This window comes from Girardinichthys multiradiatus, chromosome Y, assembly GCF_021462225.1.
Source record: "Girardinichthys multiradiatus isolate DD_20200921_A chromosome Y, DD_fGirMul_XY1, whole genome shotgun sequence".
NCBI classification, from domain to species: domain Eukaryota; kingdom Metazoa; phylum Chordata; class Actinopteri; order Cyprinodontiformes; family Goodeidae; genus Girardinichthys; species Girardinichthys multiradiatus.
The window spans coordinates 39,640,393-39,655,123 of record NC_061818.1 but is presented as its reverse complement, the minus strand read 5'-3'; the positions used below and the strand labels follow the sequence as shown (position 1 = coordinate 39,655,123).

Here is a 14,731-nt window from a genome sequence, read left to right as displayed (position 1 = left end):
TATCGGCAAACAGGATGTCATTATTGTTATAGCCTGTTGCTTTTAAATGATGATGCCTTTATTGGTTTTTATTTAATAAACAGATGGAAAATAAATACCACTATGTGTATATATGAATGACGTGTTGAAAGGATGACGTGTCTCTGACTGTCGTTTCGGCCTACGGGCCGAGCGGTGCGGAGTACCCGGCCTTCTTGGTGTACCTGTCGGGGGTCGGTCGGGCTTGGCCCGGCTGGGTCCCGCGAGGAGCAACCTGGCCTCCAGGCGCTCTCCGGCGAGTCCCGACCCCAGGCCTTGCTCCAGGGTGGGACCCCAGCTCCGCCGTACCGGGCGACGTCACGTGCCTCGATGTACTACTCCTCATGAAGGATTCTTAAGTTCCTGATTTTTGTAAATTATTTTGTTGTTTTTAAGATAGATCGGATTCACACATCCACTCAGACTCAAAGAAAACAACAGGAGATCAATGCAACACAGAAAACATTTTATTTTACACGCGAATGCTCTGACATCACTTCCTGTTCCCCAACATCTCAACTGGAACAACACACCAGCAAGCAGAACCTATGCTAATATAAGGGGCGGGGGCTTCATCAGGGAGGGGAGGAGCTACAGAGTGCAGTTAGCCTCTGGAGAGAGTCGACACTTTGCCACAGTCAGGTAAGTCTCCACCTGCAAAGACAGTCATCATTTCCTCATTGCTATCGTCATAGTATCATCGTTACACCATCATGACATCATCATGACTTCGCCCATTTCCTTTCTCACCTTGTGCATGTCTTTTTTGAAGCAAGCCAGCAGTTCATAGGTTTTCCGCTGGGACTCGTCATCGTCCAGATTCTGATAATAATTTTCGTAGGGCACAAACTGAAAGTTCGAGTTGTCTGTAATGATCTCTGATGGGTCCTGATTGGCCTGCAAGGTCAGGTGGTCAGTTTCTTAGGTAACAGGTTCTCAGAGTGACAGTAAAGATTCAGTTAGTGTGTGTTCTTACCCTGATGAGCAGCAGGATTCCTGTCTTCAGTTCAGACAGTCTGGGAAGGATCTGGTTCCTCGGTGCAGAACCTCCAGAAAGAGAATGACTAGCAGACTCCCAGGATTCCACCAAGCGATAGGAGATCGACAACAGGTTCAGAACCTGGAACCAATCAATGCAAAGGTGATCAAGAATAGCTTCAGAACCTAGAACTTCTCAATTACCAGTAACTTCAGAACCTAGAACTGTTTCACCGTCAGGAGATAAACAACTGCTTCAGATCCTAGAACCCATTGACTTACTTGAGGAAGACACCAGCTTCAGAACCTTATTCTTTTTCAGTGTTCAGAGGCAATGTCTCCATGTTCCTGTTCTGAAATTACTTATTAAATAAAGTTGGGTTGATTGCTTCTCCTCATGGTTGTTTTTGGTTCCAGAGACCTAGATCTAATGTAATTCTTTCTTTTCCGGAATCAAATAAATCTGTAAAATGCCTTCAGTTGATCCAAAATTCTCCAACGAGTCAGAATTGTTCTGACGAGAATTAAAAGGAGCAATCATATTTCTCCAATTTTCTAATCTCTTCATTGGATTCCTGTTAAATCCAGAACAGAAAAATAAAAACCCTCAGTAATAAATAACAATCAAGCTCCATCATACATCAGGCTCCTTTCCTGTGGAACCAGCAGACTCACTGTCTGCTTTCCTTTTTGATAAAGCTTATAGTGGGAGTGGCTTAGGGTTTCCTGAGCTTTCTCTGTGGCTTTGCTGCTATAGGTTTAGGCTGCTGGAGGACATAATGACCACTTCCCCTCACTCTGCTCTGTATTTATATACATAAACTGTTATAACTGCGATATGCTTCATATAACAACTTCATTGTGTTTCTAAGCCAGCTGACTTCCACGTTTTTGATGCAGTTCTTAAAAATTGCACAACGAAGTACTGCGTGGTACTGTGTAGTATTCTGCTGAATAGGGTGGTACTACCCTGTAGTAAAATGTAGTACTTTATAGTTCTGTGTAGTAGTGTGTAGTACTGTAATGTGTACTGACGGAGCTGCGTTGTGTCTCGTGCTTGTCAATGGGGCTGATGATGTAATCCGAGTTGCAGAAATCCTGCAGGAAGATCTTGTTGAGCTGCCGCTGCTCCTCCATCTGCAGAGAACTCTCCTGATACACAGAAGTACACAGAAGTACTCATCAGTTGCAGCCATAAACACTGTTATTGTAGCTGAGGTTGAGGTATTGAGGTTTTGGTCCTTCAGACCTTCTGTAGACTCACAAATTCAGAGAAGATCCTCTGAGAGAGGAGGTGAAGGTGCTGGACTCTGCTGACGGCAATGGAGAACAGACGCTGGTTGTCTGCGTTAGGCTGAGACGAGACGCCCAGACACATGACTGACAGCAGGAGGATGGCTGGGAGACACAGGTGAGACAGGTGAGCCATTACCTCTTAAGGTCACATCAGCAGCATCAGTCTAACAGACACCTGAGTTTCTGTGGTAGCCTGATATGTTTCATGTTTAAAGTCAGTCAGAAACATCTGAGATCTTGAGGTCTTACCTCTGTCCATGGCTGATGTGGGATCAGTTGTGGTTCCGATTCTGGATAATCTGATCTCAGTTGGGCTGCTGGGTGTCCTGATGTTCCAGCTCAGAGTTTTCAGGTTTTATAGCTGAAAGTTTGATGTTTAAATTCATGACCAGAAACATGAAGCGAACAAACAGGCGTGCGTTCATCTCATTAACATGGACGCCTTCCAGCGATCCTCATGCAGCATTAAAACCCGCCGGGTTTGAGCTGGAAACTGACGCAGACATCATGTTCCAAATGTTCAGAGCTTGGTACACCAGCTTTATTATAGCAGAAAAAAAACCTCAAACCTAAAGGTACTAGACCATAAAGTTCTCTTAAAAATTAAATAATCAACTGCATTGCATAAAACTGAAGAATAAAACAAACGGACACGGTAAAAAATGATGCAATAAAAAGATTTAGTTCTTTTTCATTTATTTTTCTTGATCATATCACACGGTACAGAGCACAAACTTCCAATAAGGTTATTGGTATAGCAACATTCGTACGCAGGGTATTTCAATGTTTTTCACAGAAAGAACAAAGGAACCAGGAAACAAACACACCCGATGAATGAAAAAGACCATCTAGAGACATAAAAAAAATCAAAACATGAGACATCACATTTTAACAAAACTTAATATGACAAAAGGTAAGCAAATAAAAAGCTAAAATATGGTATAAATGATAAAGCAACCGCTGACCTAATGTAATGTTTTCAGTTCTGATTTCAAAGAGCCAACAGTTTCTTCACATCTCTGGTTTTCAGGCAATTTGTTCCAGAGCTGAGGAGCATAGAAACAATACCCTGCTTTCCCTCGCTTAGGCTCCTTCCTGGGAACACAGAGTAATGAGGTCTGTGATGACCAGAGGGGTCTACATGCTTTTTACCTGAGCAGGGACTCTGAAATGTATTTAGACCATTCAGTGCTGTAAAGACCATTACCAAGATTTAAAACTCTGTCCTTTTCTTGCTGTCGATCAGGACTCTGACAGCAGCATTCTGGATGAGCTTCAGCTGACTGTGTTTCACAGAACCCTGTATAGAAACCTTTACATTAATCTAACCTACTGGAAATAAATGCATGCATCATACATTCTGTGTCCTGCTTGAATGAGAAACCTTTATTTTGAAAAATGTAAGGTAGTTGTAGCGTGATTTATTGCTAGACTTTAAGTAGATGTTAAAGTTCAGGTCCGACCTCATGGTCAACACCATGGAGCCTGGCTCAAGGTTGATTTCTAAGCTTTCATCTTAGGACCAAAAACAAGGATTTCTGCCTTTTCTCCCTATGAGGAAATTCTGACCGATCCATTGGTGACACTAACTCAGTGACTGTAGTGGACTGTGTGCCCTTGGAGACTGTGGAGACTGTGAAAATTACCTTGGAAACTCTTTCTGTGTCACATGGTGACACATGGTGACTGTTCAGTAGCTGTTGTCGAGTTAGTTTCCACCCATTTCTGTCTAAGACAAATGTAAGAAAATCTCCATTCATCCAGTATTTGCTAAACACAAATGATACAAGGAGACACACGGTCATTGATACCCATTAGCCTGGCCTAGTAACCTCTCTTTTACAGCTATAGAAGGTCCAGAGATACATAACTTTCTGTTCCCTGTAATTCACAAACAATCATTCCAGGCATCGCAGTAAAGTCAAACTCCAGTCTTAGATTTTAAGTAAGCAAGTAAGTAGAATTTTATTTTTATAGCACCTTTCACAGATAAAATCACAAAGTGCTTCAGCGCTTCACCAAAACAAGAAAAACACATCAAATATAACCAGCATATTAATTAAAATGGTAAAATGGACTGAACTTATATAGCGCTTTTCCAGTGATGCAGACCACTCAAAGCGCTTTACACTAGAGCCACATTCACCCAATTGCACTCACACATTCATACACCGATACGTAGATCGTCAGGCAACTTGAGGTTAAGTGCCTTGCCCAGGGGCACATCGACATATGGCAGGAGGAAGCTGGAATCGAACCCACAACCTTCTGACTGCAAGACTCTTCCTACTGAGCCTATTTGTACAAATATGTTTATTTATTTTAAAATAATCAATGGAATCGAGGCAACGTTAAAACAATGGGAGAGAATTCCACAGTCGAGATGCAACGGCCTGAAACGACCGATCCCCACGGGTTTTAAACCGTGTACCCGGGGCTAACAATGAACTCTGATCAGCAGACCTCAGAACTCTGGCAGAGGACTGGGGCTTAAGCATATCAGAAATGTATTAAGGGGCAAATAACACTGTTTTAAATTCATGAGTCCAAATGTTGCCTTTTTGCCTTGTTTATATTGATCTTTTATTGTCATTTTCATAAAGACATTAAAATGAAGTAAAAGACATAACGATTTGAAATAATGAACAATTTCCACTTCCACTCCATTTCTTTATGCCCTTATTCTCTGTCTGAAAATTGTAACCTTAGTCCCAATTAACGTTTAGTTTCCATTTTTTACAGAGTTTTCTTTTGCAAACCATTCTACACTAAAATCAGTAATTGTCGTATCATCTACATATAACAGAACTATGATCCTAATGCAACTTTCAGTTTCCATCTACTAAAGCTGAATGTGCCTACATCCATCAAGCAATAAATACTCATTTTAAATCATTACTGTTAAAGGCAAATAAAAGTGGTTATGAAGGTTTTCGCCCACAGATGTCAGAAAAATGTACAGAGCTACAAACACTACGGAGGGCACATGATTCCCTCAACATATGCTAAACTTGAAATAAACTTACTTCAATTTTTCACATGACCTGTTTTCATTTTGTCATAATTTGTTGTAGGACCCACAAGCAGGGAGGAGAAGTAGTGATGAGCCAATACTAAGACCAAAGTAAAGCAAAGTGTTACGGAACGGTGAACTAGAGCTCGATTGGTCCAGTTAAATTCCCATGACAGATTATGTATGACACCTTCTAGGGTGTGAGATGCATCAAAATGTTTGGAAGCTTTTGGTGTGGATTCTTTCAAAATAGTTCTTGCCAATATTAGGCACCACCACCTAGGCACCAGTTTAAAAGGGTCTGAGACCTCGAAAGAAGATTCGGCTCAATCTGCAGGGGAGTTTGAACATATCATGAAGCTTTACCAGCGCACCACTATCAAAAAGGTGTTTAAGAAGTCACATAAATACCCAAATTTCCCAACACAGAAACCCATGTAAAGGATGGCATGGGAAAAAGGTGAGTCTGATTACCTGGATGAACTGCAGCCATGAGGAGCCGAGGAACAGAAATGAACCCAGAAGGAACTAAACAGGAAACTAGAGAATCTCCCTAAACCAAAAGCTTAAGACTAAAACTGAAATCAGTATAAACACAGGAAGGAACTAAGATTCTCGACACATCGGAATGAAATGTACGGAAGACCATTAATGACAACAATCAACAACCTAAATAATCTCAAAAACCACTGGATCATGACACAATTAAAATTTATTAATAACAAAATATGATCAGATGTTGAGCATCCTTTCCAAAAGGCGGACTTGATTTTTTAACAAATTAGCATAATTTCTCTGAAAACTACATAGCCTCATATAGAGAAAACATTTTCCAAAACAAGAAGCAAAATTCCCCTGTAGCTATAGTAGTTTTGAGCCTTTTCCATTATATATTGGTCCAATCTTTCCTACTAACTAATCCTTGAGTATTTCTCCAGAATTCATCATGTTGTTAGAAAGCGAAACAGGTAGGAAAATATGACCCATCTTCAGAACCTTTCCCTGTTTTGGAGCATAAAATTAACCGTGTTTAACCTCCTGCAGTGTAAAATTACCTCTAAGTTAAGTTGCATCGAATGTAGAGTCATTTTCTCTTCTAAACTAGCTTTCTTCCTAATTGGGTACTACTCTAATTGGTTTGGCCGCTGACGCAACTTCTGACTTCGAGTTAATTAAGCTGCTCCACTAAGGTTTAACATCCGCGGTAACTACAGGCAGAGAGAGAAAAATATGCAGTTTCAATCTGTTCCTCCGGTCTGGGTCAGGCAGCCGCTCCATCGCTCTCATATAAAGAAAGGGTACCATGTCTGTCACCTGAGGAACACGCATCAAAACGTAGGCTTAGCCCACCTTTCTCAGCTCTGTGTCCTCTGCTCTAATGGCGCTAACAGACTCAACAGTTTCTTTTCTAGTTGAGATTATAATTAGAGCAGGCCTGATTGGTAACATCTGGAGGGTGGTAAACATTAATGGAGGTACTGTTTTGTAACTTGTTCTGATGTTACAGCCAGCTGCATCCACACCTTTGCAGATGCACACAGGATCTACGACTAGAGGTGAGCGGCCATGAATGAAATGAAGACACTCCGGTAGAACCTGCTAAAGAAAGTTTCTGCCAAGGACATTTTGAAGCTCACATCCAAACATGTCACATAAGAAGCAGCTAAAAAATTTGAACAATTTGAACCGCAGCACGTATGGAAAGCCAAAAGGGCCACAACACAATAAATTAAAAAGCCCCAAAATGGATGTTTATAAATGTTAAAATTTTAATCAAACTTCAGATGCAAGCATCAAATTAATTAATATATCTTTATCTTAATTAAATACATGAATAATATATTTTTTCTTTAAATAGATAATCATTATTAAATACATATTTTTACTTTATGGTCATGCGTGGGAGACATCATGAATTTATTTTATCTCATAGTGATCAATCATAGTGATTTTGATTTTAAGGCAGTCTGTAGATTTGTTGCTGTTCAGGTTAACTAATCAGATGTCAGGGTTTATTTTGTGAGACATGGCAGCAGCAAATATTTCATGATATACCTCAGCACAGTAAGCAGAAAAGTTATTTAAAAAAAAACAAAACCTTTATGTATGATTTTACTATATATTTTATTTGGAGTTTGATTAAATTCACCTAGTTAATTTCTGCATTCAGTACCTTAAAATATATTGAAATACACATTACAGTGTAATAATGTAACAATTTAATAACATATTTATTTTTGGAATCTGTATGACTGTTGGCTTTCTACAGCTGGAAGATCAGATGTTCTGTAGAAGAATACTAGGAAATCCAAAGAATGGGGCAGATGGTATCATCTTTTCAGACCAACGTGCAGAACAACACTTGGAAGCAGCATGGTGAGTTGAGAGCTTTTTAATTATAAAGTGAAAAAAGACTTACAAAGATAGCACAGATTGGATAACAGACACGGAGCCAGGTAGCAAACTGGGTAGTATACAGGAGGAACCAGTAGCGAGCAGAGACAACTAGAAAGTATAAATGCTGAGGAAGAGTGGAGAATGAACCAAGGAAGCCAATCAGAAGAGAATGAGAAGCAGCTGGACAAAGAAGGACTGAATGAAATGGAGGGAGCGTGGCTAATTAACATTGATGAGCAGGGGTTGCAGGGAGGTAACAGAAACATCTAAGTAAACAGAAACAAGTAAACAATGAGACTACCAAAATAACATGAACAGGGAGGAAACAGATTTATAAGAAAATACAACTAAAACATCTGACATACAAATCCAGGAAGAAATAAACACCCAAACACCAGAATGAACCTAATAAACATGAATGAACTAAAATAAGCAAATGAAGAACTTAGCAGTGTAGAGAAAGTAAAAAGTACTCAAACTCACAACCCCAAACAGGCAGATCATGACAGATGAGGGTGGGGGGTAATGGAGGATATGAATGGAGAAAGAAGGGAATAAAATACCGCATCAGTCATGGAAACATAAATATTAATTACTTTCTATTGGTTACAGAATGTCACGGGTGGGGGCCCATCTCAGATTTTCCGGGTTCAGCTGGCCTGCCCAGGTGTACGTGCAAGCCAATATTTACACAGATGCGCTCAAATGATGTTAAAGTGACTTTTATAAAGCTCATGTGCTGGGATTACAGCGCAGCCCAAAATTAAAAAACTTCTCCGGATGCACTTAGAATCTTGTTTCATTTCCAAGATGAAAACCTACAAGACAGATGTTTGTTTCCTGTAACGTTCCTTACAGAGAAACTTTATTTGGAAATGTGCATTCTGTTTGCTGGATCCCAACATTATCACTATGAGGGATTTGTCTGCAATAACACAAAGAGACACAAGTTGTTCTTCAAGCTTTTGAATTATGATACCTTCATCTCTATATTATGTGATGTTTAAACATCAGGGTTACTTTTACCTTTAATTTTCTCTGTGTTGTCCTGAACAACTTTCCTCACAACTGAATTTTACATGGTGTACACCGTAGTTATAAAACCACGGCAGGACAAATTGAAGGCTGTTTTGAGGATTTAAATGGGTTGAAATGTCTCTTGAGCTGTGATGAAAACCAGGAACCATCAAAGGAAAAGGCAGGAAACTGTAAATGCTTCATCTCCCTTGGCTTATAGAATGAAATCAGAAAAACATGAGGTCTAAAATGTCAAAGTTAATCTTAGATGTTTGATGTTTTTGTCCTCAGAGGTGTGAATTTATTCACCAATGTTTAGTTGATCAGAGCTACATCACACATGGTTCTGAATTTATTCAGTGCTGCCAGAAATAGAGAGGATCAGACAGAAGCTGGTCTTACTGGGCCGATCTATTAGCTGCTGGTAGTTCCTGCCATGTCAGGCACTAAAACCATGATTTATTTTAAATGAGCTCATAAAAACCGAGTTCTAACGCTTTAGGCCTGAGTCTTTTATAGAAATCTTTATAGGTCTTTGTCTCTTTGACACTCAGCTATCTAACTGTGTACAGACGACAAATCACCAGAACAGCAATTCAGTTATATCTAGCTTTATTTATAGAAGACTTAAAATCTATATAGAAAAGTAAATAAAAAAGCAGACTCCATGATTAAAAAAGAAATTAAATAACTAATATGCATAAAAACTGATAAATTATTGCATGAATGAGATAAAAGACATAAAGTCAAATCAATATTTCACATAATGGTAAGACCAGAACAAAGAGAAGAGTTTTAAGAACTGATAAAAAAAAATAAGAGGTCTGTCTAAAGTGCAACAATAGGTCAGTGTACATTTTAAGAGCCACAACAGTAAAAGAGCGTTCCCCTTTAAGTTTACATTTAGTCTCAGACACAATGAGAAGGAGCTGATCTGCTTACCTGAGGTAACAGAATCAGCTTCATTCACCAGGTTTGTGCACAAAAACTAGGAACTTCAGCACCCTTTTGCTACAAATGAAGACATTTCAAATATAAATATATGAAAATTGAAGTAATGTTTTTGTTAAAAGTGTATTTATATTTAGTAAATTTGGGCAAACATGCCTGGTATTGATCTGGAGGCTCTGAGAGACAGCCTGGGGGGAGAAACTGTCTCTGTAGCACCGAACCGAACACAAAAGTCTAAATAGTTTGTGTCCAGGATGTGTGGAGTCTGCAGAGATGTTAGCTTTTCCTGATCCTAGAACTGTATAAGTCCTGGATGGAGGGAAGGTCCGCCCTGATGATTCTCTCTGCAGACCTCACTGTTCTTTGCAGTCTGGACCTGTACTGTTTTGTGGATGAGCCAAAGAAAGAATTAAAAATGGAGCAAGACCATAAAGAAATAACTTTAAAATGAAATAAATAAAAAACATATGGGCAGCCAGCGGAGTGAAGGTAAAATGAAAGAGACGTTTAAGATGTGCATCATGTTGTAGCATCTGTAGAAACAGTAGACTCGCTAAGCCTGCCAGTGCATTCAATGTGCAGATATTCAACAGTATGATGTGACTATGTGTTTTACAGATGTTTTCTCTAACATGTGTCTGTTCAGTCTGTAGTGGTGTGTTAGGAGTTGAGCAACGGACGAACCCAGAATGCAGACTAGCAGGCAGCATGATGGCAAGTGATAAGGATTTAATGACTAAAAAACAAAAACTCACTCTCAGAAGGGTTAGGGTTAGGGGAGGGTTAACCCTAACCCTAACCCTATATGGAGTGTGACCAGGTGAAACAAGAAGACAGATCAACTAGGTGCAGGTGAACCGTATAAAGTTAATTGACAGGACAAAACATGGCTTGAGCAGAACAAAAATCCAAGGATTCTCTTGCTCTCGGTGGAAGACACACGCATTTTCTCTCCCTCCCTCCCTGCTGATCCTTGCTTCTGCTTTTGTCTGTATTTTTCTCAGAGCCTCGCTTTGCATGTCCTCCAAACTTGTAAATTATGGATATGGTCAGCTGGACTCTCAACATAATTGGTCAAATTTTTTTTTTTCCTACGGGAAGACAGGGTAAAGGAGACCCTCTTGTCCAGGCGGGACGTTCTTCTCTGGAAACACAATGGATTCTTGGCAGCAGTGGAAGATTGTGTGCCTGACTACAATGTCGGTCGCGGACGTAGAAAATGTGTATATATTTGGACTTTGATAACAGGAGCTTTTTGGAGTTGGTGGCTACCTGGCTTATCGAGTGATTTGCAAAACGTGGGCGGCTGTTCAAAGCTTTTCAAAGCTGCCTGCGATGTTAGATGGAGTCTGTAGAGCGATCAACACTCAGACTGACATGTTAAGAGAGAATAATCACAAGCTGGACACGATTCTTGAACAGAATCGCAGCCTGGCAGCGGTTGGACTCAGAGGTTAAAGGATATAATCTTGGAGAAGTTGTACGCTCCAAATCTGCGGAAAATACCAGAAATTTGACTATTTGGATTCGCAATTGAGACGTACCAGTAAAACTGTTAAGGTGGTTGGAAATTTACAACTGCCTGAACCACAACATTTATTGTTTTTCTAAATCTGGCGCCCCAATGTGGCCTTGACAACTTCTGCTAACTGGCTATCGACAAAATATCTCCTGGATGTTATATAAACACGACGCTCTTCCCCAGCACTCCCCTACCAGCTGTGTGCTGATAGGACTATGCGGCCGATCGATAAACCTCCACCTCTCTTCTTAAGGACAATGGTGCTTCTATCAGTGTTGAGAGTCTAATTCTTGCAAACACACTCAGACTTATATATATTATATATACTATATATATTCACACCCTAAAGATTCCACCGTACCCTTGCTGAATCTTTACTTATGTGTGTGTTGCTAACCCCTGCTGAGGTTTTTTGTACTATTTCCGACTCTATTCTGCTAATAATAGAGTCTGAAATATGATTTTTCTTCCCCCCTCCTATCTTACTTTACCTAAATGTGTGATTTCATTACTTTTCATAGATTTTACCAGCGAAAACCAAACATTATTAGTAACTTGGACTTTAGCTGCTCTTACACCAATGACCCAGCTTTCTTATTTAAATTACAATGGACTGTTATTACTTAGTTCAACTTCAGCACCAGTAAAAACAATATATTATTAGCACCTGAAAATGCGGATTAAAGCTGTTTTGTACCAGTGATTCAGCTTCACTAGTTAGAATTCAGTGGAATGATGAGACTTCTTAGCACAAGATGCTTTCCCCTACATAGAGGACTTAATGATATAATTACCTCTTTAGAAAGATTGGTTTAGAACCAGCTCTTACCAGTAAAACCCAAAGGATTATTAATGTTATCTGTATCATTGTAATATTGACCATAGATTTTTAGATTTCTCAGAAGGATTCATAAATGTTTAGATTTCTTAGCATTTGATTTGTTTTTCTGTGTTCTTTGTGATTGTATTGTAATTATGTACAGCACTCTGAGTGTCTCGTTACTGAAAAGCGCTATATAAATAAACTTACCTTACCTTAATAGAAACATAACTAGAAAAACATGAAACTAAAACATAAACAGGAAAATAATAAAAAGAAGCATGATTCAAAACTTGAACTGTGAAAAATATATAAAGAAAAAAACAGAAACCAAAAACCAAACAACCCCAAATCATAACATGGTGTTATTAGAACTGAACACACTCAGCACAACATCGATCTTTTGGAGCCACACAAATAACCCATTTTAGGTCATTTTCACCCAAAATACAAACAGTAAAAACATTCTACTCTTCTGCTTCTAAGATAACACCAACTCAAAAACAATTCTACAACAATGAAGTTAAACTCAGTTTATTTACATAGCACCAATTCACAGCACATGTCTTATTGTGGGACTTTCCAAAACAAACAGATACAATTCAAATCTATAAATACGTTCAACCCAATCCATTATAATCCAGATTCTAACTCAATTCAAGGCATTCCAATTCAGCCATAGCAAATATGCAGTGCCGATAAATTCAGCTTACAATGCCAGTTGGTGCAAAATAGTGCAAAATCAGAGGAAGCCCAGAAAACAGCATCAAGGCACCATCTTTGCAGCAATCTGTCCTCCTAAACAAGAATTTGGAGACAGTGAACAGCTGATTGAGTCAAGTTGCTAACTTTGTAGTGCCTACTTGGTTTTACTATGTGTGCTACGGCGTGTGTGTGTGTTACAGTGTGTTTCTCTGTGTGTTACAGTGTGTTTCTCTGTGTGTTACAGTGTGTTTTAAGCATCACATATGTGTTTAAATTCCATGATTTTTCCCGTATTCTGTATTGTGTGACTAGCTGGTCGCAGGTATGCAAAACAGTCTTAAAGCCTCTTCAATCAATCTTCAAAAGTGCAATAAAAATTCATGACAAGAAATGTAGACAGTATCATCACTGTCATATTCTTTCAAAATAATTTTTTTTAAATTTTAATAACCTTATTATGCATGCAAACTTTTGCTTACTTTTTAAAATTATTCATGGTATTAGTGCTCCTCCTCTAAGAAGGTATGTCACACTGACCTCAGAAAAAACAACTAGAGTAACAAGGGCAACCTCTAGAGGAGAGTGCAGCATTCCAAAATGTAAGACATCTTTTGCTAAATCTGCCTTCTGTGTTGTTGCCATGAGTCAGTGGAATACATTACCAACTGAGATTATAACATGTTCAAGTTTCTCAATGTTTGCACATTTGACAAAGAAATAGCTTTTATCAAAGCAGGTCTGCACTCATTAGTGATGAATGTGTGTAAATGAAAGTATAGTTGGTTCTTTTGGAAAGTATGTGAGAGTGCGAAAGTGTATGTGTGTATGAACAAAAAGGTCTGTTTATTGTATAGGTGCAAGCGTGTGATAGAGAAATGAAAAACCTCTGGAAGTCTTTAATAACTGGTGTAACTGAGGGGCGAGGTCTGTTACGATTGTGTTGTATGATTAACATCAACCTGTCAAGGGACTACAGGTGGAAATTAGCATCTTTTGCTATAACCTGGCACCATGCATATTTCCTATTTTTACGTCAATGTATTGTTGTGCACTGTCCCTGTACAAATAAAAAAAACAATCAATCAATCAATCAATCAATCCATCAATTAATCTCTGTGTGTTACAGTGTGTTTCTCAGTGTGTTACAATGTCTATGTGTTACAGTGTGTTTCTCTGTGTGTTTCATTGTGTGTTACAGTGTGTTTCTCTGTGTGTTTCATTGTGTGTTACAGTGTGTTTCTCTGTGTGTTACAGTGTCTGTGTGTTACAGAGTGTTTCTCTGTGTGTTACAGCATCTGTGTGTTAGAGTGTTTCTCTGTGTGTTACAGTGTGTTTCTCTGTCTTATAGTGTGTTTCTTTGTGTGTTACAGTGTGTTTCTCTGTGTGCTACAGTGTGTTTGTGTGTGTGTGCTACAGTTTTTCTCTGTGTGTTACAGAGTGTTTCTCTGTGTGTTACAGCATCTGTGTGTTAGAGTGTTTCTCTGTGTGTTACAGTGTGTTTCTCTGTCTTATAGTGTGTTTCTTTGTGTGTTACAGTGTGTTTCTCTGTGTGCTACAGTATGTTTGTGTGTGTTTGCTACAGTGTTTCTCTGTGTGTTACAGTGTGTTTGTGTGTGTGTGCTACAGTTATTCTCTTTGTGCTACAGTGTGTTTTTCTGTGTGCTACAGTGTGTTTCTCTGTGTGTTACAGTATGTTTGTGTGTGTTTGCTACAGTGTTTCTCTGTATGTTACAGTGTGTTTGTGTGTGTGTGCTACAGTTTTTCTCTGTGTGTTACAGTGTGTTTCCCTGTGTGTTACAGTGTCTGTGTGTTACAGTGCGTTTTTCTGTGTGTTACAGTATGTTTCTCTTTGTGTGCTACAGTGTGTTTGTGTTTATGTTACGGTGTGTTTCTCTCTGTTACTATCACGTTAAGTGTTTGAATCGGACCAAAGTGCAGAAACGAGCTTGGCAGCCGCATGATGAGTTAATCTTGAGATTTTATTCCAAAACCGTCAAAAGCGTCACAAAAATCA

At 39.1% G+C, this 14,731-nt stretch overlaps 1 protein-coding gene across 2 annotated transcripts; it reads right to left on the bottom strand.

Annotated features, from left to right (window-relative positions):
- Positions 1 to 463: 463 nt before the first annotated feature.
- Positions 464 to 2,656, bottom strand: LOC124863788 (somatotropin-like). 2 transcript variants are annotated; one of them, XM_047358275.1, is made up of 6 exons: positions 2,542 to 2,656; positions 2,261 to 2,394; positions 2,032 to 2,148; positions 995 to 1,138; positions 769 to 915; positions 464 to 672 (listed from the first exon to the last, which is right to left on the bottom strand). In XM_047358275.1, exons 1-6 carry the CDS (start codon positions 2,549 to 2,551, stop codon positions 610 to 612), a joined length of 615 nt encoding a protein of 204 aa, XP_047214231.1. In that variant the 5' UTR covers positions 2,552 to 2,656; the 3' UTR covers positions 464 to 609. The 2 variants fall into 2 exon arrangements, with proteins under 2 accessions (XP_047214231.1, XP_047214230.1); XM_047358274.1 differs by lacking the exon at positions 2,542 to 2,656 and having other exon boundaries at positions 2,261 to 2,425.
- Between the last annotated feature and the right edge of the window lie 12,075 nt (positions 2,657 to 14,731).